This window comes from Mastigoproctus giganteus, chromosome 6 (genome assembly GCF_048544385.1).
Source record: "Mastigoproctus giganteus isolate SK-2022 chromosome 6, ASM4854438v1, whole genome shotgun sequence".
In the NCBI taxonomy this organism is placed as follows: Eukaryota; Metazoa; Arthropoda; class Arachnida; order Uropygi; family Thelyphonidae; genus Mastigoproctus; species Mastigoproctus giganteus.
In genome coordinates this window covers 72,628,474-72,641,580 of record NC_143580.1, presented here as the reverse complement: position 1 = coordinate 72,641,580, position 13,107 = coordinate 72,628,474, and the positions used below count along the sequence as shown (strand labels likewise).

At 37.4% G+C, this 13,107-nt stretch overlaps 1 protein-coding gene across 4 annotated transcripts in view; it reads left to right on the top strand.

Annotated features, from left to right (window-relative positions):
* Gnf1 (germ line transcription factor 1) overlaps nt 1-13,107 on the top strand; it is a 397,251-nt gene that overhangs the window by 74,601 nt on the left and 309,543 nt on the right. For 2 of the 4 annotated variants that reach the window (XM_090376042.1, XM_090376041.1), the window contains exon 6: nt 3,977-4,072. The exons of the other annotated variants lie outside the window; for them this stretch is intronic. In XM_090376042.1, the coding sequence (XP_090232168.1) occupies nt 3,977-4,072 (96 nt within the window). The remainder of the gene's footprint in view (nt 1-3,976; nt 4,073-13,107) is intronic. 4 annotated transcript variants of the gene reach the window in all.

The window sequence follows — 13,107 nt, the reverse complement described above, 5'->3', positions numbered from 1 at the left end:
AGCATTGAGCATTCTCAAGCCACTGAAGGCCTAGTCTCCAGACACTGTAATTTGCAAAATTTAAGGCTTTCTTCGTAAGAGCAACCCTTTATTCCATTTATTAATCTTGTGCCCTTCTCTGTACCCGTTCCAGCAGCTCTACATCCTTCTTAAAGTGAGGCCTCCAGACCTGTATACAGTCCTGAAGGCGTGGCCTGACCAGTGCTTTATACAAGGGGATAATCACCACCTTATCCCTTCTAGAAAAATTCCTGTATATCATTGACAAGACACCATGAGCTACTCTTTGCAGCCTGTCTACACTGCTCAGAAAACTTCATATCTGCCTGCACAATTACCCCCAGGTCCTTTTCATTCTCTACCACTGTCAGTTCTAAACTTCAATTGCCACCTCTCAGCCCATCTGCTCAACTTATCTAGATCCTGTTCCAACAGTATACTGTCGTTAGTGTCATTAACAACCCTGCCAACCTTCATGTCATATGCAAACTTGGACCTTAAGCCTGATATACCATCATCAATATCATTAATGAATACAGAAAACAACAATGGACACAACACTTGAACCCTGGGGGACTCCACTAATAAAATTCACGAAGAGCAGTGTCCATTGATTACCACACTGTCTCCTTCTCACTCAATCATCCCTTTATCCATAGCAGCAATTTTCCTCCAATACCACACTGCTCCAATGTGTGTGTAGTAGTTTTCCATGTGCAACAGTATCAAAAACTTTTCTAAGTTCCAAATATATGATCAAAATTATTCTTTGTGTCCGGTTCCTTTGTGACTACATCATTGTATCCAATCAAATTGGTCAGACATGACTTCCTCTCAAAAAACCCATGCTGTGTCCGAACTATAACTGAAGTCTTGTCTAGATGATCCTGCACTGCTTCTTTAACCACTGCCTCCATTAATTTCCATGGAACAGAAGTTAAACTAGCAGGTCTGTAATTACCCGTGTCTCCCTTTGATCCTTCATTGTGGATTGGGGTCACATTTGCACTTCTCCAGTCCATGGGTACCTCCAATGAAGCTCTCATAATTATGGCTAAGGGTTTGCTTACTTCCTTTGCTGCTTCCTTTAATAGAACTGGATAGATTCAATCGACCCCCAGATGCCTTTCTTATGTTTATCTTCAACAATGTCTTTTCCACTTTACTCTTAGTTTTAAAAGATTATCACTAGCTTACTGTCAGAGTTTAATATACCTATGGCATTCCCCTCCCTGAATAACTCCTCATGTGTGAATGTAGATGCAAAATATTCATTTAGTTTAACTACCTGAGCAGGATCATCAACAGTTGAACCATCGATATCAAGTGGAACAATCTGATTCATCCCCTTCCTTCTACAGTTTACACAAGTAAAGGACTCTTTGCTGTTTTTCTTTCATCCTTTCCCAAAGATTTCTTGTAATCTGCCTTTGCCTGCCTATCCTCCTTTGTGACTTGGTTAAAGAACAGGTTATATTTTATCATAGGCTTCTGTGTCACCTGTTAATTTATGTATCCCCCTACATGTTCTTCTCTGCCACATGTATAATTAGTTCATCTGACATCCATTTAGGCCTAAATCTTGAACACTATTTCTTAGTTGGTATGAAAAGCCTAGTAGCTTCCAAGATTAATTTTTTAAATGCTTCCCATTTTCAATTTGCTGTTGGTAGCATCATCAGTTGGTCTCATCGTATAGAATTTAAATACTGTCTCAGACCACCATAGTCACCTTTACCAAAGCAAAAACCCTTCCCTTTACCTACCACTGATGGTAGTTATCTCTTCAACTAAATCCCACTTTAGCACACTGTGATCATTGCTACCTAGTGTTTAGTTTATCTGTAGATTCTTAATGCATGACGGATCACTACTGATAATCAGATCAAGAGTATTACTCCCTCCAGTTGCCTCCCGAACATGCTGCTGTAGAAAACAATCATCCAATAAATACACAAAAGTCTTGCTAATGTTGTATGTGGCCAACCCACAAGTTCCAGTCTATATCTGGTAAGTTCAAATCTCCCATTTTTATAAGACAATCTGATTTACTGGCCCACACTATTTCTCTGTACAGCTGTTTATTATACTCATTAGAGTCAGTAGGCCTATAACACATCCTACTCTCAATTTTGCTTTCCCAGTGCTTATGTCACACCAAACTGACTCTACATTGCACTCTCCAGCCATGTCGACTGGCTGTACTTCCTTTGATTTTGTGTTTCTTAACCAATAGAATAACCCCTCTTCCCTTTCTATCCTGTCTATCTGTCCTTCCTGTACACATTGTACTCCTCAAATTCCAGTTCTGCATTCCTTATATCTGTGTGACACCATGTCTTTGTTATCCCAACAATATCTGCCTTTGATGTTTTGACCAACACCTCAAATTCATCAAATTTATTTTCCAAATTCCTAGCATTTGTGTACACGCAAGTATACGTGCAGCTGTTTCAATTCTTCTACTCTAACACAGCCCATGTATTTACTTGTTCTGCAATGACTCATAGCACTCTCTGGAATCCGCTGCACCTTGTTTTCTAGGCGGCTGCTAATTTCAATAGAAGCAGTGCAAGAATCACTTTTACCTCTACCAGCGGCTACTGTTTATCAGTTTGTCCATTTATTCCAAGCTATTAGTTTTCCGACCCTACTAACTCTGTCTCAATATCAGCAAATATTCTTGCACCTTTTCTATTTAAGTGTATCCCATCCCTGTATAAGCAGTCTCTCCTGTTAACAAGCACAGACCAGGCTGAGGAAAATTCTACCCCCTGGGCCTTGCACAATCTCTCCAGGGCTGAATTGACAGACAAGGCTCTCATCATGTACACCCTCCTATCATGTCTGGGCAGAATGGCAGACACTTTCAAATTCAACCTTAACTCACAGTTTGTTTTCAACATTGACCTGTACTTGTTAAGTAATTCCGCCCATCTCCTACTCTTAATATCATTAGTGCCAGCGTGTACAACAATATCAACCTTTTTTTTGTCTTTAAAAGATGATATTTACTCTGATAGGTGGAAAAGGACCAGTTTTGGTCCTGTTCCACCCATCCTTTTTGCACATTATGTTCCCTGTTTCCCTGACCATAGTCACCGACAACAACTAGTTCCTTTGGGACCTGTGCACTCTACCTTGGGGGTTGCCTCAGTATTGTATGATGTTCAAATGCAAGCTCTGGCATTGATGTGGGCAGCTGAGAGCTTGATGGGCCTCTCAATTTAAATTCTGCAAGGGCATCCACCCTGTCCTTCAAGCTCTCATATAGGCCCATAACAACGCTCAGTTTGCGCCTGATTTCCTCACACTCCTTACATTGCGCGTGCACACAAAGACATTCCTTTTGGCAATATCATGTAGATATATATATATATATTGTGACCTAACTCATGACTTTTTTTAGCCTAGTCCTGTATTTATCTAACGTAAGTTCATTTCTGCCTAATATCCCCACACCTTCACGTAGTCTCCACCTGGATAATAATGCCGTCCCCCCCACAAATCTGACTATCTGTTGGTGACATCATTATTTATTGATATTAGCAGACACACTATTTTTAGCCCACCTATCCTTATTACATAAAATGTCACGTTTCCCTGACAAAGGAAATCTCCCAAAAATGTGGATCATTCTCTTTACTTGGAATCTTTGCTTAACAGCGATTTAAATCAGTGAGAACTGTGGTTTTCTGAGCAAAGATCTGGCATCTTTTCTGTCATGCAGTAGGATTCGTCTCTTTTGAGATTATGATTAAATCATGGTGAGACCCAACATTTCTTACTCTTCAGAGGTACAGATCTACTGGTAGTAGTACTCTTGCAGGCATCCAAATTAAGTAGTGTGTATGCTGGGCAGGGGAGGTGGGAGGATAACTGACTTAGTAGTATCTCTCCTGAAATACAATAACTCTGAATATAACAACTTTTATTTTCAGTATTTCTTTTACATTTTTATTCTTCTTTTCTCTAGAAACCTAAAAAATTTAAAGAAAAGACAGAAGAAAAGCATGATGATGAGGATTTTGTGAAAACACTTAATCAACTGGATGAAGAACCAAATAAAAAAGTAAGCTTTACATTATAATTCATTGGTAGTTCATTTTACCTCTAAGTACTAATTTAACTTTGATTTCACAATAAAAACTTCAGTCTGTGCAGCACATTGGCACATTTTTGTCATCTCCCTATACTTCATTTTACCTTTCGTCTTTGTACCTTTTGACTAATGTACACTGGTATACAAAAATACATTTCCTAGAGTTACATTGTCACTTCTCTTCCAGTTTCAAACACCCATGCTGATGGATTAAAAATTTAATCTCCTTGTGCTGCGTTTTTTGTTAAAATCCATTTTGCACTCAGCTATTAAGATTCTTGCACCAAAAACAAAAAGTTTTAATGCCCCAACTGGTCTTGATGCACAACTTATAACCAGAGCATTATATCTTCAATTGCATCTCTCTATCTCTCTCCCCCCCCTTTAAAAGAACACAGTATTTGCAACTGGTTGTTGCTGAAGTTTTGTGAAGCATGCATAGTTCGCACATTTGCTGATGTGAACCAAATACAGTATCTGTTAGCATACGAGTAAGAGATTACAGTTGTGGGATTATTTCCAATTTATTTCAAAACTATTTCATTTTGCAAATATTATGAAATTATGATACACTTTTTACAGAAAACTATTATCAGAATAATATTGTAAATAATATTAAAGGTAAGCATCCTTTAATGTTATTTACAAATAATTAATACTATTACTGTGTTGCCACAACAGCTGATGTTGGCATGATGAGCTATCAGTAATTATATTTCAAATGAATGGGAAGCTAATGCTAAGAAAAAAAAAAAAAAAACTTCAAGAGGGATGTCAAGGTAGTAAACTATACAAGGACACTTAGTTTAACTGTGTCTGCAGTAAAGTCCTAAATGTTGAGAGTGAAATGAGTGAATTCAAACTCCTGATTAGACATAGTAGTTCTGATGGAAATGTGGTGTCACCCAGAAATAGGGAATGATGAGTTTCACTGTATTTAGGGAGGATAGACAAGATAAGGGGATGCTAGGGATGTCATTCTTTTTATTAAAAGTTGCCTGAGCATGACTAAAGCTTACCCAAATTTAGAACTTATGCATGCTGGAAAAAATTACACATTTTTGTCACCTGTAAAAAATTTTCACCCATTCACAGATTCTGCATAGAATCTGTGCATTGTGAAATAATTAGATGCAAAGTTAAAAAGAGAGTGGATAATGCTACCAACCAAGAGATTGTGAAGAGTGTGATGAGAATCACTGCAAGCAGCTAGGTTGGGTGAGCGTGTGTGATTGTCTTATTATAAGTTATTTCAGTTTGACCCTTATTGATTATCACTATGGGGAACAAAACTTTTAAATAAATTAGATGATTATTTGTATCAGCATGTTGGGGGAAATAACATTCGAGGAAATTCTAAACCTTATCATTCCACAAACTGGATAGCATCATAAAGCACGGAGTACAGGAACCATTAGCAGGAAGTGATCATGCAGTTCTTGGAAGATGAAGAAAGAGTAGTTAAAGGTAAAGGCATAAAATTTAATTTCAGAAAAGGAGGCTATGACAGGGACCATGCTACATGGTCTCTATCGTAGTCTCCAGATAGTGAAGGGAGGGTTAATACATCAGAATTACGGAATATCTTTAAAGCAATGGTTACAGAAGCACTGGATGTATACATACCATTAAGAAAATATAGCATGAGGAGGATGATGAGATTGATGAATACAGAGTTGCTTAGTCTAATAGAGTAGAAAAAGATGACATGGGACATACATACTTTTAAGATACTATGTGTTCAATCATTCCCTAGGCCAAAGCCTATCCATGGCTCGGGACATACTGTTTTCTTAATGTCTGGGCTGTGGAGTTCAAAAAACAGTTAGTTATAAAAATTTAACATAAACAAACTAAACAAAACTTCATTACTGCCACTTAGCCTTCTCTGAAGAGAATATATCTTGACAACATTTTAATCCTTTTTTTTTTTTTTTTTTTTTTTAGTCAAAGAAGTTTCCATCCCTTCCGCGAGGAGACTGGCTTCTACTATCTAGTAATGAGGTTTTTCCATCTTCTAAACACTGCACTAACAAAGTCATTAAAATACTTAAACAATTTCTTCTCTGTGAACAATACTCAGAGAGCTTCTTTTAAGTCCATGCCAGAAGACATCTCCAAGGTTAGTCTTAAATCAACATAATTTCCACATCTCAACATATTATTCCAATATAATATGTTGAGAAGTTTCCTCCTGTCTGAATTTTCAAGTTCCTTACTCTTTTAAAACTAGCTGGAACAATCTATATGCCAAGTTGTGTCCTGTTATTAGGAATGTTGCATTTAATCCAACTTGGGGATTAAACAGATATATCTGTCTTCCTTTATTAGAATTTTGTCATAAAGCCATCAGATCAGTCTTTCCAATATTCATGCTTTCTCGGTTTTATTATCTGATCGCACATATACTTTATTTTCATCTGGGAAAGAAGACATGCCCAGAATAGTCTTTCTTATATTTTTCTTGGTATAATATAATAAACCACTCAGCAGTATAACATACTTAACAGGCATTTTCCCAGATATTATCTGTAGAGCTTCTGAGGAGACAATTCTGCATACCCAGAACAGTTTAACTTCTGTTCCGGGTAAAATAATGGAGTCACTGGTTAAAGATGCATTGCAGGATCATCTAGACAAGACTGCAGCAATAATTCAGACACAGCATGGGTTTGTTAAGGGAAAGTCTTGTCTGACAAATTTTATAGGATATTATGATGTGGTTACAAAGGAACTGGATGCAAAAAATAATTTTGATATCATATATTTGGATTTCAGGAAAGCTTTTGACACTGTTGCGCATAGAAGGCTATTGTACAAATTGGAGCAGAATGGTATTAAGGGTAAGTTGCTACAATGGATAAAAGGATGGTTAAGTGGGAGAAGACAGAGGGTGGTAATCAATGGGTGCTGCTCTTCTTGGACTAATGTTATTAGTGGAGTCCCACAGGGTTCGGTGTTAGGTCACTGTTGTTTTGTATATTTATCAATGATACTGATGAAGGTATATCAGGCTTAATGTCGAAGATTGCAGATGATACAAAGGTTGGCAGGGTTGTTAATGGCAGTAATGGCAGTGTGCTACTGCAACAGGATCTAGATAATTTGGGCAGATGGGCTAAGAAGTGGCAACTGAAGTTTAACCTTGACAAATGCAAAGTACTGCATATGGGTAGAAGTAACCCCAGAGAAACATACCAACTGTGTGGAACTACACTTAAGGTGGTAGAAAATGAAAAAGACCTGCGAGTAATTGTGCCGTCAGATATGAAGTTTTCGGAGCAATGCAGACCGGCTGCCAGGGCAGGTCATGGGGTTTTGTCAATGATATATAGGAATTTTGCTAGCAGGGAGAAGGAGGTGATTGTCCCTCTGTATAAGGCAATGGTCAGGCCACGCCTTGAGTACTGCGTACAGGTCTGGAGGCCTCATTTTAGGAAGGATGTAGATTTACTTGAGCGTGTACAGAGAAGGGCAACAAGATTGGTCAGGGGAATGAAGGGATCCTCTTACCAAGAGAGGCTTAAGTACTGCTAATTGCAGTGGCTGGAAACTAGGCACCTGCGTGGTGATCTGATTGAGGTGTATAAGGCTTTGAATGGGTTGAGCACGCTGAATTCTGATGGGATCCTTCCACTTGTTCAGATTACACATTCACAGCATTATTGTTTAGAATATCCCTTCTTTTATCTAATGCCCCCTAAGGGGGCATAAATTCAAATTAAGAAAAGACAGATGTAGAATAGATGTGCGGAAATTTGCCTTTAGCCAGCTGGTGGTTAATTGCTGGAACAAACTTCCATCTGTCGTTGTGGAAGTTGATAGGTTGAATAAATTTAAGGAGGAACTGGACAGGCATTTGGAGGGAATGGTGTGATATTTTTTTTTTGGCTGATGCTGCATAAGCTCATACACTTGCTTTCTTGCATCACATGCCACTACTACTACTGCTACCCTGGTCACACTCAATAAGGCAAATCTCTGTGCCTGTAAAGTATATTTTTGCATTATCACCTTACTTATTCTATGTACCCAAGCTCCTGAGGCATGTGTCATGATGGGTACAAATAGACATTCATACAAAAGGTTTTTGGCCCGGCCTTTTATAGCCGAATCAGACCTTATAAACCTCTGGAGCTTGGTATACAATGTTCGAATCTTATTCTTAAGATATTTAGCATGCTAGGTAAAGAACAACCATTCTTCAACTTGTATTCCTAAATATTTTGTGACTTTCACATACCGAACTGCCCACCCCATTCATCCTGACAGTCTGTGCTCTATTCATGCTTAACTTCTTTCAGTAGCATTTGCACAGTCTTTTCTTATGAAATTTGCAACTTATTTATTCTTGGCCATCTATACCATTCTGTTAATACATTTTCAGCTCTGTTCTCCAATTGAGAATGAGAATTCCCAGTAATTAGAATTGCTAAATCAACGGCATAGGCTGTATATCTTGTTCCTTCTATGTCCTTGTTTAAGAATTCATCTAAGACAATATTCCAGACGAAGGGATCTATCACCGAGCCTTGAGGACATCCACATAATACACTTCTTGTAATTTCAGTATATAGTGCTTAACTACCATTCTTTGATCACTAAAATAGTTTCTAAACACTAAATATAAGGACCAGAATATTCAGTTATTCTTATTCTTGCTATAATACTCTCTCATGAGAGTCGCCTGAAAGCACCCTTGAAATCAACATAGACTGCTAGTACATATCTCAAATCACTCTCCTCTACAGTCGACTAATCTACATACTGCATCCTCAGCACTTAATCCTTTTTAAAGCCATACTGACTTTCTGAGGACATAGGTTTTTCATTATATTTAATCATCAGTCTGCCCACACAGAGCTGTTCATAAAGGAAAGCAATTGATCATATGCACCAGCATCATTCGTTAGTCTATCTGTTCCTTTTAATATAAGTTTCAATTGTGCATCCTTCCAACTCTGTGGGAAAATACCATCTTTTAAGCAATTATTATACATACTTAAATACAGCTCTGGAGTTAGTGAATATGCCCTTTTCATAACAATTACTTCTATTTTATCCAGGCCTGGTGACTTGCCATCCTTCGCCTGGTCCATTGCTGAAGTTAACTCATCAAGAGATTCTCTTTCTTGAATATCTGCTTTATATTCTAAATTCTTGGAAACAATTTGTCTTTGATGTTAGCATCTCCATGTCCATTTCTTCTTGTGGAAAGATGATGTATAGGAACTTGTTCACAGAGTCAGTCCAAGTTCAGGTTTGCTCAATATCATTCCCTATAGTACTGGTTACATCCGGCAATTTTCTCTTATTAGTTATTATCTTAAAAATCGAACCCCATGGATCTTAGGATCCTTGCTCTTCCATGAATTTTCTCCAACTGTTTATCTTGGCAGTGTTAACAGCTTTTACATACTTTCTTTGGCACTTTATACCTTTCCATATAATAATGTAATATATCTAAATTACCTAGATGTCTATGGTTCTGACATTTTCTCCTCAATTTCATTGATTGCTTTCTTAATTGAGTCAAATGGTCAGACCACCAAAAAACAGGCCTATTTACAAATTTCTTTTTCTTCATGCTAACATTACATGATTGATCTAAGATTCATTGTCAGCTCATGCTGAATAGGTGTGTCCTTGCCAATATATAATATTTACTAAGCTTAAATACATAGTATTAAATTTGGATCACATAGCACTTTTAGTTAAGTATCTATCAATATCATTTGGGCACTGAATTTCATCTTCTGCACTTACTGTAAAAGGATAGAATTGTGATCACTATTGGTATTGGACTCAGTTACCTTCCACTCTTTAATTTTTTCTTATAGCATTTGTAACCATAGTAAAGTCTATATAGGATTGCCCATGGACAGTGGAATAACTAGGAAGATGTCCTTCCACATTAACTACCTCCATGCCAGAGGCAGCAATAAATTTTGCCAGACCATATCTTCTTTGATCAGAACAACTACTGCCCAATAATTATGAATTGGAGTTTGAGTCTAAAGCGATGACCGCCTTGCTGGAGCCCAACATGCCATGTACCTTTTCTAGGTACTCCACATAAGGTTCAATAGGTTCTGCAAGCTTGACAATATAGCATTATTAGGTAAACCCTTCCAAAGACCCAATTATTTCACAACAGGTTGCATTATTGTCTGACAAAAGCATGCCTTTAGTCACAACCACATCTTTTGCTCTTACTATAATAGCAGTCTTAGGAGCATTACCTTCAGCAATAACCTTCTAATTTTGTGGATAGCCTCTGATCTGAGCCTAGGCAACGTATGGCTCCTGCAAGAGGGCCACGGCAATATCCTTTTTCTCCATGGGGTAGTTAACTTCAGAGGCAACACTTTTAGCTCTCTGAGCATTTAGTTGTAGAACCTTAAGTCCTTTAAGCCATAATTTATTTTCTTTTTATAAAGCTTTAAAGCCTTTTTATACTCAGGACATCCCCTATCCACTGCCACATTAGTTGCCTCTATATTATTTCCTTTACAATTTCTACAAACTGGTTCTTTATTTCTTTCTGTACAATCCTTAAAAACATGCCTATTTTTCCCACAGTGTCCACACATCTCCTTTGTACAGTATTTAGCTACGTTTCCTTACATTGTACATTTGTAACATTGTGTTACTGTACATATTTCCTTATATCGGCAGGATGACCAGCCTATCAGCAAATGCTTCTTATTCATTATAATTTGCCAAAATTTTGGAGCCACCTAAATGACCCAGTTTTCTATTTGAGTACTCTTAGATTTATTTACAGTTAGAAACTCTAAGCCATTATTACAATCCTTCTCACTAATATTAGTCTTTAAAGTTCTTTATCCAAATTTCCTTTGCCATATTTTTCTATTTTGAAAAGCACAATTCTTGGTATTATTAGTTTTGGAACAGAATACACAAGTCCTGTTTCCTGTAGTTTTGAACACCCTTTTATTTTGGTGATATTGTTGTCGGTCACCATCTTGACAATGACTCCTCGGCCCTTGTTGGTTTCATATTCTTGACTTTTAATGTAGCCAACATCGGTCTTATCTCTTTGAGAATTTTAGTCTTGACTTCTTCACTTGACTTATATTTATCATTAGCTGCCTTAACGATCATCACTTTTGAAGGTTTATTGTCCTGCACTACACTTTTCTTTACTACAGATGAATAAGTCTCTGGAACTGCCTCCCATTCCTTCTTTTTGAGTCTATCCTTTAATAATATATTTTATATAAAAACGTCATAGACCTTGGTCTCGAACTTTATCCCACATGTCAAGTATTATTCGTATAGGTGCAGTTGGTATTTTGCTGCGAGTATCCCACATATAAGGTGCGGGATACATATAAGATAGCCTGTTCCAAATTTCTTTAACAAATTCAAATCCTTCGTATTCAGATTTACCATCAAGGCTATTGTCTTTTCTTCTCCTTTTCCTATTTCTTTCTTTCCGCTCACTTGTATCGGAATTTACGTCCTTTATTCCTTTCACTTTTTCATTTTTCTTTTTGGAACCTTTTGAGTCCCTTGACTGTTGTGAGACTGGGGAGTGACAACGAAATCACTTTCACAGGTGTTCTTGGTATAGTCCACCCCAAAATATCTCTATTTCTGTCAGTTCTTGAATTTCTCTGTCTATTTCTTCTCTCTCTCGTCTTCTGTCTCTTCCGAGGTAATTGTTAACATTTCCTCTGATAAAGGATCCATTTCATTTGAGGACATTATTAGTCAAAGTATAAATAAAATAAAACTTGTATACAATTTAAGAACCAAATATCAGCAATGATAACTGGTAAACTATGTACAAATTTACAACTCTGTTAGTACTAAAGAGCAAGGAACCTTTGATCCCAAACTCAATCTTAAACAGATTTTAAAAGTTAACCAAAGAAATGTATATTTTGGTAATTAAATATTCTGCTTCCCGAGTTAAACAGGATGTGGTCCCGAGGGTATTCAACCTGAAGGCCATGGAAATACTCAGATCAAGATTTCTCTCTGCTGCATCTCCATCAATTACCCGTTTAGCCGAGCAGGGATTCACCCTTCCCGCCTGCCCCAGACTACGAGGAAGTAGGGTAGCCTCTCAATAAAGTAATACCAAAAAATATGTAACCAGAACAAAATATGAAAGTCAAGTAACAGTAACCACTGAAAACGTTTGCACTGTGTTGCACTGTAAGCACTACCCAGAGATCAACTGCTGGGGCAATGACATGCGACACTTACAAAGTGATGAAAAGTACTGAAACCTGTGGAAGTTACAAGTTGATCTGTAATAACACAAAAGAAAAGGTGAGTTGGCCGAAGCTGAGTGCGAGAAATCACTGTGACAGCAAAGAACAAGCACAAGGAGCTTTCATATATGTGAATACAAAAAAGAATCAGATCAGATCTTTTTGTAATGTGTTGAAGTCGTATAAAAGCTAGCTGGTGTTTCTGGTGATTTGAACAGGTAACTTCAAATTAGTCTCTACAGACGAACACCACATAGTGAAGAGATGCTATGCAAATGAAGCCGAGCAGTACGAAGTAGCAATATTAAAATTACAGCAGCATACTTATTAGGAAAACTTTCTTGCCCAATGGCAAGTAAAATTCCTGGCGTTCATGGCACATACACAGTAATCTTGAAGGAAGTAGGGGGGGAGAGTGTATTGAATCATTAAGGTTATTTATGTGAATTCTCTGGATTAGAGAAGGGTATCAACAATACATAAAGGTCGTTCTAAGAATGAAGTAGGTAACTAAAGACTAGTCATTCTGACTTTATCTGTAGGAGAAACTGTGGAGGCAGTGATAAAGAGTGTATTACAGAGACATTCAGATTGAAATGGATTTCTGAAGGTACACAGTATGGATTAGTTAAGATCAAAATAACTGACTAATCTTGTTAGCTATTTTGACTCGCTCGTGAGCTGCATATAAGGAATAATTTTGACACATGTTATTTGAATTTTAGCAAAGCATATGACTAACTCTGTCATGAGAGG